This window comes from Caloenas nicobarica, chromosome 1, assembly GCF_036013445.1.
Source record: "Caloenas nicobarica isolate bCalNic1 chromosome 1, bCalNic1.hap1, whole genome shotgun sequence".
NCBI lineage: Eukaryota > Metazoa > Chordata > Aves > Columbiformes > Columbidae > Caloenas > Caloenas nicobarica.
In genome coordinates, this window is record NC_088245.1 from 172,276,524 (window position 1) to 172,303,479 (window position 26,956).

Genomic DNA, 26,956 nt, shown 5'->3' on the forward strand with positions numbered 1-26,956 from the left:
GAAAGGAAAGGAAAGGAAAGGAAAGGAAAGGAAAGGAAAGGAAAGGAAAGGAAAGGAAAGGAAAGGAAGAAAAGAAAGGAAAGGAAAAGAAAGGAAAGGAAAGAAAAGAAAAGAAAAGAAAAGAAAAGAAAAGAAAAGAAAAGAAAAGAAGAAAAGAAAAGAAAGGAAAGGAAAGGAAAGGAAAGGAAAGGAAAAGAAAAGAAAAGAAAAGAAAAGAAAAGAAAAGAAAAGAAAAGAAAAGAGAAAAGAAAAGGTCTTTTCCCTTTTCTTAATATTATAATAAGGCAATTTTCTAGGTCATTTCTGGTTTTTGTCTTTCTTCTATTGTCAATGCCGAGTAATTTGAAGCAAACCAATAGAGCCTGTGTATTTGCATATTTCTCAGGCTTTAAGGAGGACCACATGCAGCAGAACTGCTCCCCTGAATGCCATCTGTTTGTTTGTTTGCTTCCCTCTTTTTTAAAGTCAGAGGGAAGCGGAGCTGAATCTGTCAAAGCTTGGACTGATGTCCATCTTGGTATATGAAATAGTGCCAGGGAGCGTTCCCAGGCACTGGAAGGCAATTGTCTGTGCTATTTAACTGTTAGCACAGGGCCTGGCACAGCTGAGCTGGGGCCAACATTCCCAAACAATTCCCAAGCAGGGGCCAAGAGCTGGCACAGGCCAGGGCTGCGCTCAACAGGTGGTTTGTGAAGGGCACAGAATTATAGAATTATAGAATCATTTAGGTTGGAAGAGACCCTCAGGATCACCAAGTCCAACCATAACCTAACCTAACTCTAGCACTAAACCATGTCCCTAAGAACCTCGTCTAAATGCCTTTTAAACACCTCCAGGGATGGTGACTCCACCGCTTCCCTGGGAAGCCTGTTCCAATGCCTCACAACCCTTTCTGTGAAGAATTTTTTCCTAATATCCAATCTAAACCTTCCCTGGTGCAACTTGAGGCCATTTCCTCTTGTCCCATCACTTGCTACTTGGGAGAAGAGACCAACACCGTCCATGCTACAACCTCCTTTCAGGTAGTTGTAGACAGCGATAAGGTCTCCCCTCAGCCTCCTTTTCTCCAGGATAAACAACCCCAGTTCCCTCAGCCGCTCCTCATCACGCTTGTGCTCCAGGCCCCTCACCAGCTTTGTCGCCTCCTCCGCACTCTCTCTGGTACCTCGATGTCCTTCTTATGATGAGGGGCCCGAAACTGAACACAGGATTCAAGGTGGGGCCTCCCCAGTGCCGAGTGCAGTGGCACAATCACTTCTCTAGTCCTGCTGGCCACAGTATTCTTGATACAAGCCAGAAGGGGAGGAGAGGCCAGTAGTATGGATGTGGCCATCTCCACCAGCCTCAGCAACGGGGAGTGGTTCCAACCACGCTTAACTCACTAGTACAGACACAGCCATGGTTGCTCGAACTTAATGCTTGTACAACTACATGGTTGCAAGGAGAAAGTTGCTTATTCCAGGTTCCCAGCATAAACATATATATATATGCTTGCACACTGAGTCTATGCATTGCCTTGGAAGCAAGACTGATTTCTTTTCATTAATTGCTAAGGGTGTTTTTTTCAGATGTTTATGCTTGAATGCCAAGGATAAGACACTTGGGGGCTAAAAAAAAACCCGACATATTTGTCCGTTTTGCTAATTCCACAGTGTCATTAAGAACTAAAAGTCTGAGAAGGAGCAGATGGGAGCTTCCTGCAATTACTCTGAGCACTTGAAAATGATTCAAATCAGGTGTCTGTCCAGGCATGGGTCAAACCATCCCAAACCACAGTTGTGCAAATAGTGTGCAGTTGAGCCTTATTCAGTTTTATCAGCATATACGCCAGCCCCAGGTGTTTCTCCTGGCATGGTAAGGTGCACTGACCCCATGCACCTTATGGCAGTGGTGGCTGGTGGCATCTGCATGAAAACAATACTTGCCTGGAAGTAAGTTGAAGCCTGGTCAGATAGTCATCCTCCTTTCAGCCACCAGACCTCAGCTAACGCCCTGTTCCCCACTGTGGGGACAAAGTCAGGAACACTGAGAAGAAACAGCAGTTGGTGCCTCTAAGGGACCACCACAAAAGAACAATGCCAGCCACAAGCAAACGAAGGAACATCTACCATCTAAATCATGTAAATACACAAAATCATCTCACAAAGATGATAAAAAAGGAATATGTGTGTCCCCCGAGCCTAATTTTTCTGCAGATGGTACATGTCAGAAATAGCTGGTATTCAGAACTGTCTTTTCAGGGTATGCTTCTTTAAGGTTACTGAAAAGTTCCTTTATTCGAGAAATTAGCTTAAATGTCCTAAGGCACAGTATGTACTCTGAAAATACTCACATTTCATTTGATTGCTGTTGTTAATGTTTCAGAAATGAAGTAAGTTTTCCCCTGGGGACATTTAGCCTGGCTTACCCATTTGTCTGAGCTTCTTCAAAGGAGGAATGATTCTTAGTTCTAGCCTGATAACAGCACAGGAGAAAAACCAAATGCAGTGTTAGAAAAACAGAGATTTATTAATTTTGGGGGTGGAGGGGAAGCCACAGGTAAATTTAGTAATAGCATACAAATATTTGTATAAGAAAACTGCTGCTATTTCATTATGTAGCTGGGAACACTGAGAACAAAAAACCAAGCCAAACCAATTTAACTTCAAGCACATCTGAACACATTCCTATTTCTTTTCCTTACCAGCACTTTGTGAATTTGAGTGTTCACTTAAGGGGTTCATCACAGATGGGCTGAGGAGAAAGGTTTTGACCATGTAAGGTTCTTACTGATAATTGGCTACGGAGTAAATGGTGTTGATTTTGCAAGAATTTTTCCATCTTCCACAATAGAAATCTCACAAATTCTGCTCTTGGGATATCACTGTATTTGAACAAAACTGGAAAATAAACCTCTTCTGGGGATCAAATCTGGACCTGGCCCCAGGAGAGACTGCAGATTAAAAGACTGGAATCCAGAAATGTGTTGTGAAAACTCCCTGAGAGCAGTATGCTCAGACTTCAGGTCTTCTTTTGTGTCACACTTAACTACAGCAGTTTTTTTCAAATTAAATCCTGTTTTACTGTATCATTGCAATCAGCCATGGAGATTCCTGGTGAAACCTGAAGTATACAAGGTGCCTGGAGTCACCTATGTCGTGGTGGTGGTGGTCCCCTGGTGCCAGCTCTGCACCACCACTACCAAGGGAGAAGGCTGCCCCTACAGAGCCAGACCTCCAGTACGGCTCTGGTGCCAATGCAGCCTGCAGAAATAGATTTCTTGAGCCTCCTCCAGTGATGTGAGCTATTGAAGCTGAACATTGGTTCTTCTCACTGAGGCAAAACATCAGGTTTGATCCCTCTAAAAGGGATTTAGCACCTAAGGTGGGGTGTAACGTAAGCACATAAAGCAGAAAACCTTCATTCTGCTAATGTTTAACCCTAAAGGTTAAACTCTGTATGCTGATAAATTTATGAGTTTGAAACGCCTAACGGTCTTAGAGCTGTGCTTGTGCAGATATGCAGCAGAGCCTCAGGCTTCGTGCTGTTAGGGACTCAGGTCATGCTCATCCCTGGTCAGGATCCAGAAACAAGGTATTGCCCTGTCTAAATCCTCTAGGGGACCTTAATGTCAAAGGCGCTCTTCTGGTTCACCTGCTGCACATGTACAGGGTGAGGGTTCTCACAAGCTGCCGCTGCTTTTCTTTGCTGATACACTGCCTTGAAGGAATTTGGTGATGGTGCCCCTTTCTGATAGACTGACCTATGAAGCAGACAATCTTCTTGTGGCCAGCAGATGTGGTGCCTGCTCATCTTGGGCCTGAGAAATCTGAAAGCCAATATCCTCAGCTTCCCAGGAGACCCAGGCCATGGGCTATTCAGAGGCAGAGAGAGGGCTCAGCATGTTGGCTTTCATCCTCCTTGAGGCCAGGCCAGTGAGCAGCAGAGAGTGCAGGATTCCTGGGACTGGAAAAAGAGTCTGCAACCTCGCAGTGTGGGTACTGACCTGGGAGACCGGGACTCTGGTCCCTCTGAGGGTGCCTATGTCCTTTTTTTGGTCTAGTGATCCACCCCAATGGGTTGGAAATAATGACAAACCACAATAACAATAGCCAGCTAAACAAAACAAGTATAAACAGAAAAAACAACTGAGGCTGGGAAGAGAAAAGGCCTTGGGGGATATTATTTAGAAGAGACTTTAGACTTTGATTTCCCAGGCAGAGAAGATGGCAAATCAGCCAATGTGACTCTTCGGTTCTTGAGAAAGAGGCAAACCACATTTTCCTAAAGCTGCTTGTGGCTGAAGCTGTTGAACTGACTCTACTACACTAAAAAAAAAAAAAAGAAAAAAAAAAGAGTTCAGGCAGGAAAATAGGGAGGTCAGCACAAAGAGCAAGGCTGGAAACCCCATGACTCCACATTGAACAGCTGAAGGTTTCTGAGTCGCTGCCTCAAACATATGAGAATCCCCCTTGGCATCACATCCCTTTGCTCAGTCCCACAGGAAGGAGAAGGCTCTAATCAGCTTCCCGAGCCCATGTGGAAAAACCACCACACTGGGTGCAAAAGTCATTATGCACGTAGTAATAGCATGCCCTATATGTTGACACAAGGGACGTGCATAAAGAAATAAAAGGAAGGTTGGCTTGGTTATATAGGGAGAATGGCAGAAAGCAAACAAGCTGTGCTGTTGTTCTTGATGCCACAAATTAAAACCCGAGTAAGGTGAGACACATGTCCCATGTGGGAGCAGCATTTCAGGATGCTACTGCTGCCACCTGCCCAGGTTCTCCTGCAGAAATAACACATAATTTTAGCTTGCTTATCTTCAGAGTTGCTCTCTTTTTCAGAGCAAGTTCTGCAATGTAACTGCCCTTCCCTCTCCCCACAGCTCTCTCTCTCCCTCTCAAATTTAGAAGACTTCAAAACAAAGAAATAACCTACTCCTTGAAAACAGAAATTAATTGTTGCATTTCTTCCTCAGTACAGTACACGTAGCAGAGAAAACAGACTCTTAAATTTCTCCAGCTGTTTGGAAATTTGGTGTGGAAATACAGGAGCGCCCATTTTCTCCTCCCTCGTCCGCTCCTCAGCTAACCTGGGAGCTCGCTGCCGTGACACGTTGTGAAAAGCCAGTATTTGCCAGGATTCAGAACTGAACTGAATATGCAAACGAACACGTGCGTGCACACACGCGCGCCAATATATATTTGCATACATATTTATATAAACAGTAACTATTTTTAAAAAGCGCAATAACAACATCAAAGAAATCTCAGGAACCGCAGCACTCTTCATTTGCCATAGACGGGCCTTTGTTCGCCGTGGATAGACTGGACTCTGCTGGGTCTGCCATGGGCTTCTCCAGTGGCCCTTGACGGCTCAAATCCCAAACCTCAACCAAGCAGCATTGGTGAAGGGGCTATAAACACAGCAGATGACAACAACAAACTAATGGGTAGTGGTGGAGGAGAAGAGGAATAAGTAAACACAAGCAAAGTACGTGAGTTGCTTTATTGAAAGTATATACATGGGGCTGCTTCTGCTACCTACAGCAGCCAATAAATTCCCTCTGTCCTAGTACACTCCAAGCGCCAGGATGCATTATTCAGCACATGAGTAATTCACCGCATTCTTTTAGATAATAGTCAGTTGTTGAGCCAGACTCTCGTTCACGAAGGTCAACAGCAACATCACTATTGTGGTTGTAGGGCACGACAGAACCTCGTGGCACCTTCCCGACCAGGTTAAAACAAGGATCCATTCAAGGATCCCATGTAATGAAGGCCACAGGGTTCCCATGTGGACATAGAGGCACTTCTGTAGATGATCAGACCCTAAACTCGCATTGAAAACCACAGGAAGGAACTCAGCACCCAGTCAAGGGGATGACTAGGTGTTCACGTGGCCACCAGAAAAGCCAGTTGGCCAACTGGAGTTTCCCTCTTTGTCTGGAACGATAATTTGGGTGCTGAAGGATAATTGCAGTGTTGAATTTGAGGGTGGCCTCAGTACCCTGGGGGACTCTGCACCAACTGCTTTAAACAAACCATGCAGGGGTTACAGTGACACTTCTTCTTGCAGGTTTTGAGATCAGCCGTGCTGTCGAACTACTGTGTAAGTACCATGTGTTGTGGACATAGGCCTTGCCAGGGAAGAAAGTTCCTCTACCTTTGGTTTTGTAATGTATTCTGGTGCACGGGTCTGCTGTGCCCGTCTCTGTTTGTATTAGGTTAAATGCTCCTGAAGCAGATGGGCATAATTATGGCTTTGGTTCAAGATTAGTATGAAGCCATTAAGCTGGTTTATGCAACCAGGCAGCTGAGCAACAGAAACATCTAAAACAAGTATGAGGCAACATTGGAGACTGAAACCGTGCAATTGTTGTGAAAAGGCATGAGAAACGCAGAAGCGAGCACTGCCTTCATCTGTGGACTGGAGACAAAACACAAGATGAGAGAAGATTCGCTGCGGAAGACTGGAAAGAGCTATCAAACCCACCGCAGGCCCAACCCCAAACCGGCCGTGAGTTACGTGGGCTGAGCAGAACAGGGAGGTTTGCAGCTCCGAACGCCCCACGACGCCGTTGTTATTCCCTTCAACCTGCGCTCAGGAAAACAAGTGTGATTACCCAATTCATTGCCAGCTTCCCCTCCGAGCAGAGACGCTCCAAAGAAATTCAGGTGTTTTTCTAATGGCTGGGTCAAAACACGGTTAACGCCGCAGCAAAGCTGCTGCGACTTATCGCTCCCTGTTCTCCAAAACACTGCTTGTGTTTGCGGTTGGGCGGTGTTGGGTGAGACACAGGCAGACTTTCTTGGTAATTAACCAGGTCTTCACTGACTTCGTTAATGCTATCCTAGGTATTTTTTAAAAGGAGGGATTAGTGGACATGTGGGAGAAGCTAATTAAGAGAGAAAAGTCAATCAAAGGAAAATCAAAGTTAGGTTGTAAGGAAAGAACGGAGAAATTCGAGAAAGGATTTAGGAGCCAGAGTTCAAAAGACAACCACCAAATATTGAATACATTGATAGTTGACTCCATTGGATTATTATAATCTGGAATAGTAAATGAAATTTAAACTGAATCTTTTATTGGTTTTCAGAACAATTTCTTTAAAAAAGCTCAGTGTGCCTGTTTTCTTTATGCTCAGAGGAACGGATGAGAAGACAGATGTAACTCAGATCTGAACATACACATTGACTTGAATTTTTCAGCTGGACCACACTTCCATCTTCCAAGGGAAAAATACTGAAAAGGAGACATTGCTTGTGTGGGGCCACAGATGGTGCCACGGGACCTTCCTGTCTTTCTAGGGCATGAAAGGAACTTTTGAAGGAGAAAGTTCTTTTGGGCAACACTGTAGATGAGCGTGAAATAGGTTTTACCCATTTTGAAAGTGGGCGAGAATTCGTATACTTCTTCTGTGCCCCCAATGGGTACCCTTAATTTACAATCATGCTACTGTCGAAGGACTTCTACAACTATTTTCAGGCTACTGTGCACTCTCTTTAAAGTTCTGATGGCAGAAAAGCACCATAAAGTACTTATCCCTTCACATTTATTATTTTCACCAGGGCAGGACACAGAAGTGCCAGGTACTTTCCAAAGAGACAATCCCTGCTATGACGAACTTTCTTAGCTCAATATTGCTGTGATTTCCAGCTCCCAGTGCAAAAACACAGAACTTTCATTGTCAAGAGCTAGAGAGCACATGCACGCACACACACACATTAGGCACTTTGTTTTATTTTGCAAAAAAAAGGAGTCTTTATATATAAACCATTTCATTCTCTCTCAAAACATTCTACAACTATACAGCTGTTTGCTCCGTCAGTTGCATAGGAAATACCACAATACAAAAATAAGGTAGGGGGAGGCAAAAGAAGCAAAACAGCAACCACTTTATGCATGTGTTTCCACGTATAAACATTTGAAGCCTTACAAAATTATTTACATCGTTTGTCAACTATTTACATTAAGAGCAACATTTCTAACTATAACAAACAAAACTATAATTTATCAAGTATATGTAAAATTGTCTTAAAAAAAAAAAAGAGTTTATCATATACCACAAATAAATAAAGACAAACAACAGTTTTAACAATGCCAGGTTTTCCTGCAAGACCCTTTTTTGGTATTTTGATTGTCTATTTTAGCCTTTGGTTGACAGCTTAATATTACGGCTTGAGAAGTGCAGACACTTACTATGTTTGTTTGGCTTCCTCCTGTTGTCTGGCCAACGGTCTAACCTCATCTTTGGCCCTTCCTCTACTATTCCGAGGCTGAACACTGTGGATCAAAGTCATTGTAAGCATAACAGGGCACCACTTCATTGACTTCAGTGCAGTTTCAGCTACTTTTGTCAGCAGTAAATTTTCCCCTGCCTGTGTCAATCTGAGCAGTGGATTAACTAAACTGCACTGTTATTTTGAACAAAATTACTGTATCCTTTACCTTCTAGCAAATTACATGCAATATCCACATGAAACTAGATCATACTGGTGCTGACCCAGCTTAACATGTCTGTGTATGAAAATTGCATCCTAAATCCTTCTTTTTAAAGTGATACTAAGTTTAGCTTATAGTAAGAGGTTTAACATTCTGTGTCCTTTGTAACTATCCCCGTTATTTAAGCTTCCAACATTGACTTTAGAGTTCATTCTGAAGGCTTTTGCACTTTTGAGCAATTTGAAAACAAATTCCTGCTTTGAATACTCAGTGCGCACCATTTGAGTCAACAGGTCCAAAACATCTGCATGCTTTGCTTAGCTCACTTCTGCTAAGAAACATGACACTAAGTTGGTACTGTTTTGAGAGGTATTTAAATAACATTTTTTGTAAATGTGCCGTGTTATCAAATGTAAAACAACTGCTTTTTTCAGATAATTCTTAAAAAACTTTTGTATTAAACCTAAAAAGCTGATTTGCATATTTACAAAATCTTTGTCATAGCAAACATGCAACATACAGAACAAAATGTTTTGTTCTATGGCTGTTTATGAATTTTTCTATGTATTTTATCTGCATAGAATGACTTAACATTAAAAAAAAAAAAAAACAAGAGTACTAAATATGTCCAGTAAAAACCTGACAGATTACCATTCATGGCTTTTCCACTGCGTTCATTCATCTGCAGCCTCTCATTAATTTGTTTACTAAACATTGTCACAATAATGACAGTGCTTTGGTCAAAACACCGCAAGAGAAAAAAAAAAATGTATAAAGCTGCAATGTGTCAAGACATAATACTTGTAAAGAGATGAAACCTGCTGACTAAAGCCATATACATCATGAGAGCAAACAAACGACCGAACGTTCTGGTATTGAGATACAGTGTCTTCCCTTTTTTTTTTCTGCATAAATATACAAAATATACATTTCCAGTTTCTTTTGAGATTTCTTTCAAATGGATAACCCATACTCAAAAATTAAACTAATTTCAGTTGTATGTCGAGAGTCAATAGGAAATTGCATAGATACAAAACAGCCTCAACGACCAGTCCGGCATTTTTTTGGGGTGATTTTTGTTTTTTTAGTTCTGATGCCTCTTCATGTGGAGAGCCAGGTGGTCGGAGCGGGAGAAGCTGCGGTTGCAGACGGCGCACTGGAAGGGCTTTGCCCCCGTGTGCTTCCTGTAGTGGCGCGTCAATTCGTCCGAGCGAGCGAATCTCCAGTCGCAGCCTTCCCACGTGCACTTGTACGGCTTCTCACCTGGGACACGAGCAGAGAAACGAGACTGTCAGCTGCCGCTCTTCCAGAGAAAACCGACGTGATAACCCATCTGATGTGATATCCCACTGAACAGCACTGCCGTTCCATTTAAAGAAGAAATAAATGACAAAACAGGAGTTGACGGTTCCTAATCAGTCACAGCTCCGAACTAACAGCCCCTTTGTTTTTTTCAGCGAATTTTGCTCCGAATCTGTGATTTAATACCTCGGAAAAAAAGCAAGAAACTTTCAAACATACAGCTTGGAGACAGCTACGGCGCAGAAATGCACAGAGGTAAAAAAACCTGCATGAGACTGAAATATGCTCCCTTACACTCAATGGGAGAGGGAGTAGGAAGAAAAAGCAGTCTTGTGACAATTCGTCCTAGTTTGTAACTTACGCTTGCGCCTTTTAAAAATGCATACATTAAGTTATACAGAGCTTTTTTTAAAGAGGTCTGAAATGGGAAGGAAGATTTCTATAAGGATTCTTTGTAGCATGCAGATCTGTTCAAGAGCTTCTGATGTGTGAAGAAAGGAACACAGTGTCTTACAAACACAAGGAGGACAGTATTTCCTAAAATGTCAGGGGCAATAAAAACTTGCGGTATCCTGGTTTGGCCCAGCTATATATAGGAGAAAGTACCTAAAAGATCAAAGCACCCATCTTTTCAGAATTCAGTGTCTACAATCAGGTGCTTAAATAGCCATATTGCAGAGGTGGCAAGTGCTTGCTGTCTCCACCGGTCCACACTGACACAGGGGGACACAGCATCTCTGAAAACAACTTGGAAGTATCCAGCCAGTCTTGAATACACCGGCCCAAGCACCCCAAATATTTGCATTAATCCATTTTAGAACTATAAACAGAGTGTTTTAAGCATGCCTATAATTTATAGATTTGCTTTTTGAAATGGGAGAAACGTGAAGCCACAAAGCCAAGATGACTTCTGTGTGAAACCAGAATTTTAGGCATGTACATACACCTGCTTGGGAGCTGGTATGGACATGACGTCACCATATAAGCAAGCTTCGTATAAATATGAGGTTAAGATTACCCTTTTATAGGCTTTTGGTTGACACTGGTTGACAAAAACACCTTTCAGTTGAGAGTCGATTGCTATCTATGTTCTTTACACTAATGGGACTCATTTGGCAAAAAGAGAAAGAAAACCGAGTTTTATGAAAGCACTCGGCAGTAGCTTCATCTGGAGCAGAATCAAACCAAAGCTGAGCTTCCCAACGCATCTGACACACGTTCTCCCTCTCCGTTGGTCTCAGACCTTTACCCTCACAGTCTCGATCCCGCAGCACTGCGGGGTGACACCTGCTTCTCCCTGTTTTCCCATCTCACAAGCACGCGGAAGAGGGACAGAAGCCAGTATCCTGCAATCAGACTCTTTGTCCTGCACCAGCTACGCAGAGAACACCATTAGAGAAACTCAAAAACATTACTTCAGAGACGCTAATTTATCATTCAGATGAAATTATGAAACTGGTTTCGTCTGGGAGTTTCTACTGTTTCTTCTGATCAACTAACAAGTAACTTTCTGTCTACTCCTAAGAGCAGAATCAGCCCTTTGCTCACAATGGGGACGTGACTTCACGTTGGCAGCGCAGTCACAACCAGAACCAGACCTCTACAGAGAAAACCCTGCCAAACAACCACCTCTTTGCATGAATGGTGACCGGGATTTATTGAAATCCCAGTGAAAACATATCATCTCTTAAGAAAAACAAACCTAGAGCCCGGCATCACCTCTCATAGAGTTCAAAAATATTGGGTAGATGGCGAATCAGAACACAAATTGTTACAAATTTCTATCACAATGAAATTTACTCTGCCTGATGCTGATGGAAGACTGGAATGACCTACTATATAGGACTCTTTTCCTTCATGCAATATGTTCTACAGGTTAAAATACAGGTTTCATTCAAAAACAGTCTGTAAAGCTTTTCTAACACCCAAGAAGCCAGTTGAGATAATACATTTGGTCTTCACAGCAGAATGACAGGAAAGGTCTCTATTCAGCAAGGGATCTTTTGCAGTATATACATCATCTTTAAATTTATTTAAACTGGGTTATTAATGGCTTTGCTGATCCACAGGCATAGCACCAGGGAGATCTGCCATGAACACCTTCTGTTAAAACACAGGTGCACATGTGGAGGTTGCACAAAAGCATTGCTCCTGTATTGGGAGCACCTTAACACAAAGCCAGTGTGTTTCTTTTTTTTCCTGCTTTATCTCCCCTCTTCCCCCATACTAGCCTCAAACTCTTCTTCAAAAATCTCCACTTAAAACTGTCACAATCTTGTGGTCCTCCCACTCCAGCTGCCAGAGAGAACATATATATGGTCAGGCCTCTGCATATTCCAGACACGTGCTTATCCATTTTGTAGAATTACACGGGGAATGAGAGAAATGGTAAAGAGGTCAGGGAAAAAACACTTGCTGCACAAAAGCCTAGGAGCAATCCAGATCACACCAGACCGGAATGAGGACCAGGAGATTAAAACCACAGTTTCCAAAGTTGGCGTCGAGGAGGTACTGAAGTATGTGACACTTCATCGCGTGTCACACTACTGGAAAAGCAGTCTCAAAGCTGTCCCGTGTAGGTGGTACCTGACCCTGTCCGAGTGCAAACAAAACTGCTGCCCCACTGTTAAAGCTTTTTTCTAACCTGTGAGCAGCATCATCAGGTGAGATGAAGGCTCCTGGCGCACAAACCACCAGCGGTCAGGCCAGAGGTGAACCCTGTGCCTTGCCGGGTGCCACAACTTCCATGTCAACGCTAAGTACAATGGTCGGGCCCTCATCAAACTCGCAGAGGACCCAGCTTCCCAGAGACACTCACTATCTGGGAACTCGGCCCACTGTCACGGTCACTGCACCACCTGCCACAGCCACCAATCCTCCCAGGTGATGGCACTGAGGAGCAGCTGAGGGAACTGCGGCTGGAGAAAAGGAGGCTGAGGGGAGACCTGATCGCTGTCTACAACTACCTGAAAGGAGGTTGTAGCATGGACGGTGTTGGTCTCTTCTCCCAGGTAGCAAGTGATGGGACAAGAGGAAATGGCCTCAAGTTGTGCCAGGGGAGGTGTGGATTGGATATTAGGAAAAAATGCTTCACAAAAGGGTTGTGAGGCATTGGAACAGGCTGCCCAGGGAAGCGGTGGAGTCACCATCCCTGGAGGTGTTTAAAAGGCATTTAGGTGAGGTTCTTAGGGACATGGTTTAGAGCTAGAGTTAGGTTAGGTTATGGTTGGACTTGATGACCCTGAGGGTCTCTTCCAACTGAAATGATTCTGTGATTGCCGGGGGGCAGGGCCGGGCAGCACAAGCGGCATCGCTCCCCTCGCACCCCGGGTGCAGCCGGCCCCGGCGGCACCGAGCAGCGCCCAGAGGATGCGCGGAGGGGAGAGCGCCTCACGCAGATTGCTCTAACAGCATCGCTTTTATGTACTGGGAATCGAAGCCAGAACGCCGCTTTTAACCCCTGCTTTGGCCAACAGCGAGAGCTGGAAAACGTATTTTTAGCGCCAATGGAGAGGCCTGGATTATTTTGAATAAATCCTAGGAGTAAAATACTGAATATCTATGTTTGTAACGCTAGTTTCCGTTGGAAAGTTCTATTTAAGAACTGAATCAATTTCAAATGTTTTCCTTTTGGGCAAGGAGGAAGGGGGGCAAGAAAAAGAAGGTGGAGATTATTTTCACTCCTTTAAAGAGAGCAGAAGAACAACTAGCTGGTAGTATTTTCTCTCTCTCAACCTATACACATGCTTTTTGTCATTTAGTAGAAGTAAGAATTTGGTTCAAGTTCCTGTGGCAAGGGAAAACGAGCCTCACGTTACATATTTTCTGAAGTGATTTTACTTCTTTGCTATACTGGCTTTAAAGCACTGAGAAATCCAGGGTTGAAGATTTATTTTTTAAAAAAGCAGGTATACACAACAAGGGACACTGAACCCTTTGTACACTGTTTTCATTGGCTACATAGTAATGTAAGATTTGTTTACATTAATGATTGTGTGAAATACAGTAGCTGTAAAGTTTCAGAAATATTTGGTTTTCCTCCAGCAATTTAGGGCTTCTATAGAGTGTTAAACCAAGAATGCCACTGGTCATCAAATATGAAGGCAGTACGGCTGGGTTGCTGGAACACGATCGCGGTATCAAACAGATATTTCACTGTAAAAGCAAGAAAACAGCTAACTCCTCCACTTCAGGGGAGCTTCCACGGGATTTGTTAGAATGTCAACACTGTTCAACTAAAACACCATGGAGGAAGCTGGTACCGACTTCCAGCCAAATAGCACACTCCAACCCTTTCTTCCCTAGCCAGAAATATTATACACAGCACTTCTGGGAAACAGAACTGCTTTCCTTTAAATTATACTTCAACAGGATAGGGATTTCATAAGTTTAATTGGATTTCTGCATAACCTCCTTCCAGTATCACTGATTTTAAAATATTTTGCTAGGCTTATACATCATAAAATATATTTTTAAGTTCTTGAGCTGTTAATGTGTATCCATTCTCCAGTTAAAAAAAAATACATTCGTGGAGCACGAGAAACAGACTCGTAGTTGAGCACAGAAATTTTAAGCCCTAATGTTTAGTTTGGAAGCTCTTTTACAGAAAGCATCCAGCTAGAGATAAGGGAGTTTAACCTGAAAGGGGACTATTTTGCTTGCAATACATCTGTCTGTTAAAAAAAATATATATATTTATGATGCTGTGAGATCACAAGGATATCAAAAAGATGTCTGGATATCCAAATACAACATGCTAACCTCACCAGCCACTTCAGCAGCTAAACCACCCCAAGGCAGATCCCCAGGTTCGGGATCTTTGCCGATACCACAAGAGAATGGTCTGGACCGGTGAGGCACATCACGTTGGATCTTCTCCCTTTAATTTATCTTCTTGGGATTTAGCTGTTTCAAAACAGACTGATTGCTTTCCTAACGTTAGTTCTAGCCACTGGCAGTGACTGTGGTGGCCATGCTCGTTCGGGTCACAGTGCCATCAGTGGTGGGGGATGACGCTCCTTTTGAACACAATCTCTACCTCCAACATGTTCAAGAAACTGTTTAAAATCCTGTTTGGAAAATAAACCACTGAAAACCTCCATGAGTGATCAAATTCCTCATTAAGAACAAAACACGCCCCTTACTTCACCAAGGAGTTGTGTGACTCTATTTCTGCAATTCACTGCTAGGATGGCTTTCTTGAAACGTAAAGCTGCAAACAGCAAGGGCCGGATTTTTCAAACCTAAAGTTAGGTAACTCTATTGGTATGCAGAAATCCAAATACAGGTATTACACCAGCCAACGCCTGCAACTTCTCTTATTTCCTATCAGAAATTTCTGTCAAGAGCGGTGACTCTGCAGCTTCCTTGAGGAAGAAACAGAAGCACACTTCTCAAAGACTCCAAAAAGACAACACCCATATAAAGACAGCCCCCTGCCATTCTTTCCATTGTTCTAATATTGCTTGTGTTTATTATGGAATTATTTCTAGTGGGAAGTGTTCGGCCTTAACAAATATTCAACTAGGTGTGACAAAAAGGTGGTAGGCAAAGCAGAGGTTTCTGTACCATAACTGCAACAGTTGTGTACATAACCTACACTATGTCCAGTTTTGAAGCAGGTTATTATAAAGATTTATGTTGTCCCAAAGTTTTCTGGTGCATTTGTTTTCGAATTTTTCACATCTTAACGTCAGTTGTCTACATCAGTTGGCTATAGCCTCAAATTTTTAGAAAAAAATAAGAACAACGGAAACATTTTTCCTCTATTTTAGTTTGCCTGAAAAAGCTTTCCTCTAGTTCACAGCACCATGGTTTTAAACTCTGGTCTCTTCCAGGCTGACTGGAACTGAAAGTAGTTGCTTGGGTGTATGCCTGCACTCATTCAAAAGAAGTTTTTAACTCCCCACGTTTAGCTAAAATTAGATCTTCCTTCTGCCATTGACTGAGTGCTGTAGCCATTGTTAAAAGCAGCTTGCTGGTTGGGTTTTTGACCTTTTTAAAGACAGTTTTGGGTTGGTTTGGTTTTTTTTAAAAAAAAATGAGCAGAAAGCTGAAATTTCAAACAAAAAAAAACCAGAAAACCCACAGGTGTTTAAAAGCTCTTTAGTGCACTGAAATTCTCAGTTGTCCAAGGTGGAGATGGATTAGAGTGTTGATGGCACGCAAGGTACGTCCAGCTTATTTTGTGAGTGACCAAGTAAATCTAGTCCTTGAAACATCCAGCCCACCGGTGACATGAACGTATAACATACACTGCACATTTTTAAACGTGTTAAAGCCTCTGCCTAGTATAGTCATGGCTAGAGGGTGACCATTAAGTACCACTTCACAACAAACCAGCGTTTTAAGGAATCCTGTAACACAGAGCTGTGGTGCTTCCTAAGTCAAATCACTGATAAATCAAGCAGTATTCGATCTCTTTCCAACAAAAGCAAGAAGAGGAAAAAAAAAAAAAGATAAATGACTGGGAAGCGAAGGGGACGGTCAAAAGAGTTGTGCATCATTCACTTTTTGACTGCAGAAGGTGTTATCTCCTACAGAGCTCCCACCAGTGCTTGAAGCACTCTTGTTTTGCTAAGTGTTGTCTTACGCAGTTCAAGGATTACTGGGGAATCTTGACCAGCCTGTGCAACGGTTCATTTTCTTTCTGGCGTAACATTCTGTCTTAACAGAGGTGGTCTCACCTCAAGGAGATATGCAAACAAAGAGGAAAGGAATTTTTTTTTTTTTTTTAAGTAGGTTTATAAGAAACCCATGCCATCTGGGGTGCATGGCTGTGTCTACAAGTCCTGTGCTGAAGAACACATTTCCTCATCTACGCCTGTGGTGCAAGAACAGCTTTTTAGCGCTCACACCAGTAACACTGGCTCTTGTACAGTCAGATAAGAGGTTCTCTTAAAATGGAGTTTATTTAACACCTGCTATAGACTTCCAGATTTCCACCTACTGTATGCACACACACATTTAAAAAAAAAAAAGAAAGCAATACATTAAAGCTATTTTAACTCAAAGCAAAGCACTGTGCACTTGCCAAAATCAAAGGTTTTAATATGTCCTTAATCAGAGTTGTTAGAGATCGCTGAATATAAATAATGCAGCCTGACAGGACAGGAATGCTGCTACCAAGATACTCAGACTAAACTAGGACATTACTTAAATGTTTCTAATCTTTCACCAATGGGAGGTGCAGGTCATCTAACAAACAACAAACAACATACTACCCCGGAACCAGGAGTCAATCGTCCCAGTCAAGCTCAGAAATTAATTACAATAAGGAATGTCTAATCAAATAATGGAAAGTTTTAATCACCGGCAATTGCTGTGAATCTTGGGACTACATTAGCCTATGTAGGGCGGTCTCAAAATGAACTATATTTAAAGCCGGTCTCTTAGGTCAACAGTTTCCTTATCAGGAATCAAATATCCTGGAACTGAAGTTTAATCCTCTCAGGGAGCAATTGACAGAAACAACAGGTTTTTTAAGCTTTCATGCTTAGAGGGACTTTCTAGGCTTTTAATCAAAAAGAAAATATTAGGCTTTTCTTTTCAAAATCTAAAACCTAACAGGAGTACACCTCACCTGACACCTTGGAATTTAATTCCTGCTTCATAAATACTGCATGCTGGACACTGATGTGAATGACAAATAATACTTAATTAAAGCATAGGTTTATGTTGCTGAGATTTCACCCTCTTCTGAGCAACACATTCAAACATGTCTCATTTAGCTTATGACTGCAGATGCAAGAACCAGATCAATTAATCCCAAGGTCTGCGATCATTCACAAAGTGTTTGAAAAAAAAATTGCATTATTTTCCCTGAAACTGTGGTTTGCACAGGAAAATAATGTACTTCCATTTCTCACACAGGCAACTAATGGATTTAGCAGAATTCATAAATAAAAGATACCAACGTATTCTCCAGTAGTGTCTAGCAACACTTTAATGCACTTTGTCAACAGTTTTATTTAGCTCTCCTCCATTATTTTTCTGTATTGTCTCTATCAATAATGGCATTTAGTGACACCTCCTTAAAGTATAATCTGTGCGACTGACTCATCTAACAGGTTAAAGCAGCAGAATCCGCACAGAAATATTACTTAATTGCTATTTTCACGATGCAAAGATTTTTCCAGGATGAGGTTTGCTAAGTACAGGGAACGCTGCAACCAGGAGCAACGCAAAGTGTTTTGGAGCCTCCGCTCCCCATTTGTACAGCAGGAGCGAAATCCCTCACCTAAGTCCCAGGATGATTTGAATCAATACATGTTTTCGCAAGGTGCTTTTATTTTATTTATTTTTTTTTCCCAGCAGGAGCCCAGCCACCACTTGTCTTCCCTTCAGAACAACGGGCATCAAGAATTCCTGGGCAATTCTACATGATACCACCTCTAACAAATGCCCACATACAGCTATGGTAAAGTTGCGGTGCTGAGTCCTATGGACTACTGAAGTCTATTCACACAACTGGTTCTAATTCTGAGTTACCATCAAAGCCTAATTCTGGATCTACTGAGGCAGAGATCTAAAATAAAATAAAACGTTTAACACCTTGAGGAACCACGCAAGCCAGCAGCTGTCCCATGCCTTTGAAATAACTAGGGGCAGTGGAGGTATTTTGAGTGCATCTCATTTAGAGAAATGCCATTTCTCTTGAGTTATCTCGGCTTCCACTTCCCATCACCAAATACAAACTAGATCTATAGATAGAGACGAAATAGTTCAGCAGCTAATGCTACAAACTATTAATGGCAAGCCCACCATGTGACTAGAGAACATGCCTGTACAAAGACTCTGTATACAGAAAACCAACGTGCAGCTGGAAAATGTCCTCAATGTGCGTGTCTTGGTGTGTTCAAAACAATGACAGACTTTTCCTCTTAAAACCGTACACAATTCTGAAGTGTGCAGCTGTTCACAGAAATAATAATAATTAAAATATATAAATAAATTTAAAAAAAACCCCAACAGCCTGGAGTCAGTGGCTCTTCTGCAGCATTACAGGTAGGGTACAGGTAGGGTATTCCAGGTGCCTGCATGGCAAAGGCTCAACTTCCACAGCCCAAATCTTTAACATTAAAAAAAAAAAAATCTAACAGGACAAGTCATAGCACCGTTGTTTCTAAAGAATTACTTGATATATATGTATATACTCAGATGCCAAGAAGGAGCCGAATGAGGTTTATCTACAACATGCAAGTAACTGCTTTTCACTGACATTTGGCACGTTTTTTAGGTTGGACGTATAGCTGTGATGCCGGAGCCTTGCGGTGGTTTTACTGCTGGGCAGCCTGCGATGAACACGTAACCCTCTCCACCATTAGGTACCCGAGTTGCACAATGCCAGTTATGAAACGAAACTTGTTCCATGACTAACAGGTAAAATTATTTTAAAAGAAAAGAAATCCCTGCTTCTAAAGGTCAAAAATTCCAATCTGTTTAGAGAGATGTTCCAGCAGGTATTTTACTGTACTGAATACTGTTTTACCTGTTTCTAGAAGAACTAATATCAAGTTAAGATACCATAGTGAAGTGGTTTAATACCTTAAAATGCACCAGACATCCATTCCAGAACTGCATGGAGAAGGATATAAAACGTCCTTTTATCTTTGTAACATTTGAATCTTCGCTCATGTTCAATTTTGGGGTTATCAGTTTATCAACAACTAACATTTACTTCATGATTTAAATGCTAAAGCATTACCTAAAGAAAAATGTGAAAAATGTGTGCCTGCTTCAGCAACTGGCACAAATACATTAACCTTGCTTAGCTCTTCAAGAGAATAATCAATGGCAAAGTCCAGTGTAATTACATTAAATCAGAATAACCACACCAGCTTATACCAGCTGACTTTGTGTAAGGCGAACACCTCGGGAACACCTAAGAAGAAAAGTGTAAGGGATTTTCCCTTCCCCCCCCGCCCCCTTTTTTTTTTCCCCCCATTTCCTATAGTTTTATTTAAACGTAATATATAAAGCCTGACAGTACGTTCATATCTGAATTGGAAAAAAGACTACAGCCTACATTCCACCTATCAAAAAATAACTTTTCCCTTAGGTTTGTTCTCAAAGACCGTCTATTAAACCCAGTGAAACCCTTTCAGAAGAGAAAGGCTGCTAAATAAATACTGTGAAAAAGCCGAGATTTTCCAATACAAAAGGCAAACCATAAGGTTTGTCTTGACTTTTAATGGCAGACAAACTTTGCTGCAGGCTCTTTTATTTTAAGATGACAGATTGCTGAGAAGGGCGGGGACCGGTTTGGATGAGAGAGAGACTTCAGCCAATTTTAAAAGGTATTGTTAAGAAACTAAGAATAAGGAGAAAACAACTTCAGTGGTCCATGATTACTAAAGAACGGGTTTAGCCAGATAAACAGGTCTGCCATCCCTGAAGGGATTTGAAAGAATATCACACACAACTTTATTTAAACGGGTTATGTGACACTTGCTTTAGGCTTTGAAGGTAAAAGCTTCACAAAAGTCCTTTTTTTTCTAAAAAAAAAAAAAAAAAAAAAATTAAAAAAAAAATCAAAGCTTAATAGTGCTGTATGAATTCACAGTTCTGGGGGATGGGATGCACAGAAACACCACCCAAATTTAGCCCTCGGCATCGAGCCCTTTGGAGATCAGTAGCGAGATTCCCCTGCGCTCCTGGGGGAGCTGGGCAACTTCACAGGTTTCCCAGAGTTTGCGCCCATTCACTTTAACATTCATTTATTCCATTTACAGTACTGAGTTAAGTCAGAGATCTTGGTCGTAATACACATTTCAACCACATGTTAAGGCAGAGATCAGAATCGGTGCTGGAAATCTTCAAGTATTGAGTGAATATTCGAGAGAGTTAAACTAATGCAAACTCTGAAATAAAGCAGGTAACAGGATACGGACTCACATTCTTGCATGTAATGCACGCTTTAGACAGTTTATCCCTTCATTCACCTCCCCAGAAGACCCTTTGTATTACAGACCTGCTTAAGTTCACTAGATTTTTATCTAAAACAACATTCTTGTTTCCAGGAATACATCAGCTCCTCTGACCTTTGCACATTTATCCACATTTCTAAGGTCAAATATCTATAGATAAAAAAGTGAAGGCAACAATAAACATTAGTGACCCTAGGCAATATATATTAGCAATGTGGTATGTATTTCTATGCACACAAGTATTAACTTTATAAACCCTAAAGTCATTACTACGCAAGGTACAAAAAAATATTTAAATGGATTTAAAAAAGGAAAAGTGTACATTTGAAATGCTGACGATGCAACAGTCATTTTCAGACTAAAGCTTTGCTTTTATCTCTCTTCTTAGTTATTGTATAATAGGAAGTGAGATATTTAAAACTGGTATGTAGTTGCTGGCTAAAGTGCATAATTGGAAATTGCACTCTTAAATTTACAGGTTATTTATTAAAGAGCAACGGGATTATACTATCTGACATTATTCACATTTATAGCCTAATGAAAATATTCCTTTCTTACTAAGCTTACCGCTAATGAGTGATTATATATATCAGAAATATTTTTAACGGTGTTCTTGTTTAGTCTCTTATTACTGCAAAGCAATAATCTTTGTACAGTTGCTCTTAATTTTTACTGTGACTGCAACACAGATAACTCTTTCATTTATCAGAACAAAATTTCCATAGCAACATTTAGCCTGGAGATACTGAATTTCTTTACGATAATCCAGCGATCCATTCAAAATAGCTGCTGAATAGAAGGCCTTGTTTCCATAGAGATACTGAAACATTTTGTTAGATCATAGCTCACGCTAAGTTTTGGGTTGACTTTTCGTTTAAAGTCAGGTGAAAGCCCATTACTTGAGCGGCACAGCCACAGCGCTTCAATAAGCGAGTTGCTTGAACCACGACTCGTGTTTATCTCTGAACCGAGGTCTGCGCACAGAAGAGCTGAGGTTCCTACTCGGCTTTAAAAACAGAAGCGACAGCCCTCTCACTTGATTTCTTTGTAAAATCAGTCACTGATTTCGCACGAGCAGTTCTGTACCAAGATCTCAGCAAAGAACCCTCCTAAACAGTTTAGGGCGCGCTGTGTTTTTCTCCCCACGTCCCTCTCTCCTCCTTCCCCCTGCCTTGGGCAGGTAAATGCTCAGGAAAGGCACCCACAGCAGTTCCACCTCCCAAGCGCCGTCCTCCGCGCCCACGCACAACCAACACTGTCCCCAGCTCTGCCCCACACGGGCCCACGAACGGGGACGGCCCCTGCGGCTGCAGGCAGAGTTTGACCCAGGCACAGAAAAAACAAGTATCATCCACTGACACTTCTCATTTCCTCCGTTTTAATGTCTTTTGCCAACAAAAAAATTGAAACTATGTCTTTTTTTTTTTAAAAAAAAAAAGTAGAACCACTTATCTTAAAAAAAATTTAAAAAAGCATGCAATGGTAAGGACCAAATGGTAAGGAGCAAATGGAAATATCCTGGGAGTTTTCATGATGTTTCTGAAAAATTCTAAGAAGAAATAATTGTAACAGGTCAAAGAGAAAGCCCGAACCAGAAAATTCTGTTTATTTAGGTAAATCTTGAAAACTATAATGTTTACTGACCTTAATTCATTATTCAAGGGAAGAAGTCCTTTTTTTTTTAACACTTTATGGCATTTTAGATTGAAAAGTTTCCACCTGTTTTATTCTTAGCTATTTTGAGTTCTGTATTATAAAAGGTTTAACAAAACTGCATTAGGAATAAAAGCAATTTTTCTTGTCATTGACCAAAGCTTAAATTTTTCTTAACTGAACAGCCACAGCCTAAACCCACCCCACTGTACAGAAAAAACAGGGAGAAGATGGCAGATCGAATAGGCTTTCTTAGAAAATGGGTAAGCCATGAGTGAACAGGAGACAGCGAGAGGGCGCGTACATACCCGTGTGAGTTCTCAGGTGCGCTTTTAAGTGAGAAGACTTTGTATAAACTTTTGTGCAGCCTAAAACGAAACAAAAAAGCAGAAAGGCATTTCAGTAGGGACAAGAGGAACGCTCCACGTTAGGTTTAAACTTCCTCAGTGTTGGGGTACTATCTGGAAACGTTTAACTCTACTACTTTCTGGCACCATCATCATTTAGAAGTAAAATTTAATACAGAAAGTTCCTAGGGATACATTGCTTTACATAGAAAAGAGAAAAATGCATATGTTTCTTGTAGATTTACTACCTTGTAATGTAGTATAGTAGACCAATAGCTGCTACAATCTACTTGCAGTAACACCTGCCACATAACAGCTCAGAGGGGGAATTTATTTTTTTTACTTTCCTAGAGGATCTGACCAAGCCAGACTCAGTTTTGTAGCTACTCAGGACTCAGCGCAACCCTTCCACTAACCATTTATCGCGTGGCACAGCAAATGGGTGACACAGCAGTGAGAGTTAGGTTGGTAAAGGCGGAGATCAGCCTTGAGCAGCAGCTTCTCTCCGTGCTCGGATGGGTGCGAGCACCTTGTGTCTGGGATCACGTACTACACGGAGGCACGTCCCCTTCAGCGTGCGAGAAGGGGAGGTGGAAAGGGAGTCCATCCACAGACAGTTTTCAGAGGTTTTAATGGATTTATGCGGGCAGCTGAATCCCAGGTTCGGAACAGGGAAGATACGGCTGTGGCCTCGGCTACCGGGAGCTGAAGTGATTGTTTCAGCGCCAGGGGATTCCAACACAGCTGTATGGAGTTGGACAAACTGAGCCTCCGCCCCATCCTGGGTATTGGAAAAATGAGACCAGGAGCTGCACAGTCGCACTGAGCTACATCAGAGAAAGACACCATTTTTTACCTGTTTGGTTTTTTTTTTTTCCTATGTAGTTTCGGTTTTTTGGGGGTTTTTTGTTTGGTTTTTTTTCTATGTAGTTTTGTAACATGGTAAAATGAGCTCAGGTGTTCAAGAGAATTACAAATGACATGAACAAACAGGTATGTATTATTTAAAGAACGTGAAAGTGTGCCACACAAAATAAAACAATAGAAAAATTTTACTTTGACAAGAAACTATTTGGTCCTCCCTAGGTGTAGACTACAGCTAAAGAAAACCACTTCTAGCTCATCCATGATTATTCACACGTTTTTATTGCAAGAGCTGGGATATTCCGGCACAGATCGCTTACCAGGATAGTCACAGTAGTGGATACGTCTTTTCTCCAAATCTGGGTTACTTCTCCTGTTGTATCTGACTGGTTGGATGTTCTGGGGGGTTATGGGCAGAGTCGCTGGTAAATTCGGATTGTGAATTGCCAGCTTGGAAGCGATGGTCGCGGCGTACGACGGAGGAGGGGTTAAATTCTGTAGCATCTCTGCTTGTCTGTCTGGACTTCCTGGCTCTGAGCTTGGGGGCGAAGGAGGGAAGTAAGTGGCCTGCTGCTGCTGCAGAAACTGGTTTGGCATGGGGTAGGTGCAGGGGGGGATGCCCTGGAACTGTTTCATCGCAGTCTGTGGGACAGCCGGGGAGAGCGTGTTGAGGCCCGCCATGGCTGATGGCATGGAGACATTGTTAAGGGAGTCCATCACGGCTGCCTGGGTGGTCGTGTTGGGCATCTCTAAATCCGGCGAGCTCAAGAGCTGATACAACTGGCCTTGCTGGGGCGTGACGGAAAGATGAACGTCTGGAGTAGGAAGCTCCTGCTTGATAAAAATGTTGTTCACATCGGGAGTTTGGTGGGAGCTGAAGATGCTGGTGAATTCGGGGAGGGCCTGAGTGGGGGCAGGGGCGGGGGCAGTGGTTTCGCTCTGGTGACTGAAGATGGTGACCGGCTCTGTCTTGATGTGGGTTACACAGGGCCGCTGAGATTTGTACAGGCCAGTTCTCAGGTGGCTGATGTCGGGGAGGAAGACGTTCATGTTGATGCTGTAAGGCAACCCTTCACTGTCGGTGAAAAACTGGTCTACAACCGAGGCACTGTCTCTTCTGTACTTCTTATGTTCGGGGATGACGGGAACGGGCGGGAGCTGAGGTGCCAGGTATTTCTCCATTTCACATCTCGTCTACAAAAACAAAACAGACCATAATCCACGTGATTTCTTACCAACCAAGACGACAGCACGCAAGTTGCGTGAGGCTTTGCAAATAGAAGGCAATACTGTTCAGCCAGCCGCAAGCTACCGATGGAGGAAGTTATAAACACTCACGCTAATGAAAACCTGTCTTTTATAATCGGCGCACTAATCAACTTCATCAAGGACAAGAAGATAAAAGTTATGGCACAAGTTCACGCAGAGCAAGCGTTAAGATCGATCTGATGTTTCAGTGTACAACGAACTTTTCATCTTTTATGCCTACAAGACAGCGTGAGGCGTAAAACTGACAGGCACTGTGCCTAATCTGCAGATCTCCTGCTCTGGAATTCACTGCTCGAGCAGGGTCACTGCCTATCTATTTCACCCGCTTCTCTTTGAAATGCTAACTTTAAAAGCCACTTCCTCAGCTGGCTATTTGAATGCTAATACTTCAAATAATGTGTTTATATATATATATATATTCTATACTTCTAGGATTTTTCATCCTTAAAAGAAAGGTATGTGATTAGAAACACGACACCAGAGTGTAAAATTGTAAATAATAGCGAATAAAAACAAGACGGGCTGACTGCATCAGAGTGCTCTTTGTGTAAAGTGTCTCAGACGCTACACTTTAAAAAAAAAAAAATTTAAAAAAAATCTATGCAGTGTATAATTGGCTAATAGCGTGATAAACATGTCCCTAGCCATGCCTCGGTCCTAGGAGAGCTCTTTAATTACTTGGAAATCATTCTCTTAGCGTAGTGGTGTGAGGGAATCCGTGGGTGGCTGGAGCCCGATCCATTACTGGTACAGTCATCGGCAAAACATCCATCACGCACTCTGCAGTGGGCAAATGCTACATTCCCCCCTGCCCTGTCAAGACTGCGCTCATACCAGACCCGTTTAGCACCCCGCAAGAGAAAGCAGCTGACAAACAAGCGACTCTGCCCCAAAGTGCAGTTTGGGACCTTTCTTCAAAGACCCCCGGTAAACACCACAAACAAACAAGAGCCGCCCTCCCGTGCCTTTGATCTGGATCTGCCCCGACATGCCGGGCTACTTTTTCCAGCTCTTGTTTACGAGCCGAGGGGCAAGCTCGCTTTGAAGGCGGGAGTTATTTACTGCTCGGGGAACACACCGCCGAAACGCGGCGCCCGACGCTCCCCTGCCCGGCACCGGGGGCTCCCCGGGACCCCCCGTCCCACCGCCCCCGGGCGGCCCCGCGCAGCGGGTGGCCCGTGCCTCACCGGCGACCGGAGCCGCTTCCCGAGCGAGCACCGGCGGCGGGCTGAAGCCCGGCTGCGGTCGGCGCTCCCGCTTTTAGCTCGTCCAGCTGTTCGCCCGTGGATCCGCTCCCGAAGGGCCTCCCAGCACAGGCAGAAAGTCCCGGGAAGTCCCCTCGCCCGGTGCGCCGTGTCCCCCCCTGCCCCTCCCCCCGAACATGACTCCGTGCGTGGGCGAGGAGGACAGGCGGCCGCTCTAATTCTGCCGCCGGGCAAGTGCAAGAGCAGCAGCTGGAGCTTTCAACACACCCGCGGGGGCAGCCCTGCTCCCCCCGCCACCCCCGAGCCCCGCCGCCCCGGGCCGGCCCGTCAGCCGCCGCCGGAGCCCGCGCCCCGCCTCAGCCCGGCCGCGCCCCGGGCCGCTTCACGGCGCTCCGCTGGCGGGAAAGCGAGAGCCCCGGCGCCCTGCCGCTCCCCGGCCCTGCGCACGGGCGGGCCGGGCGGCCAGACGGGCTGGGGGCCGGGCGGCCCAGACGGGCCGGGGGCCGCGCCGCCTCACGCCCGCACCCTCCGCCGCCGCCGCCTCAGCCCCGCTGCCCTCGCCCCGCAGCCCGGCCCCACCCAGTCCCGCCCGCCCGCTCCTCGCCGCGGCAGAGGGGCGACGGCCGGCGGGGTGTGGAAGGGGTGGCCGCTGCCTACCTGCACCATCTCCTCCGCCGGCAGAGTCGCGGCGCCGCCGCCTCCGCCGCGTCCCCCCGGGTGGTGCTGCTGCTGAGGCGGCGGCGGCTGCTGCTTCAGGTCCTCCCCGGGGAAGATCGCTGCCTCCCTGGCGCCCAGCACGGGCTTGAGCTGCGCGAACACCGGCTCCTCAGGCTGCTGCACGGGCGCCAGGCGGGCGCTCATGCTCAGCACCCTGGTGGCCATGAGGCAGGCTGGCGGCGGCTGAGGCGCGGACGGGCTGCCCGCCCCGGCGCAGGGGGACCGGCCCGCGGGCGGCTCC

General features: G+C 43.8%; 1 protein-coding gene across 2 annotated transcripts; it reads right to left on the reverse strand.

Annotated features, from left to right (window-relative positions):
- Positions 1-7,711: 7,711 nt before the first annotated feature.
- KLF5 (KLF transcription factor 5) lies at positions 7,712-26,943 on the reverse strand. Of its 2 annotated transcripts, none has more exons than XM_065639370.1 (4): positions 26,656-26,943; positions 23,845-24,718; positions 22,622-22,681; positions 7,712-9,693 (listed from the first exon to the last, which is right to left on the reverse strand). In XM_065639370.1, the coding sequence occupies exons 1-4, from the start codon at positions 26,878-26,880 to the stop codon at positions 9,515-9,517; spliced, it is 1,338 nt and encodes a 445-aa protein (XP_065495442.1). In that variant the 5' UTR covers positions 26,881-26,943; the 3' UTR covers positions 7,712-9,514. The 2 variants fall into 2 exon arrangements, with proteins under 2 accessions (XP_065495442.1, XP_065495450.1); XM_065639378.1 differs by lacking the exon at positions 26,656-26,943 and adding an exon at positions 25,981-26,242.
- Positions 26,944-26,956: the final 13 nt, after the last annotated feature.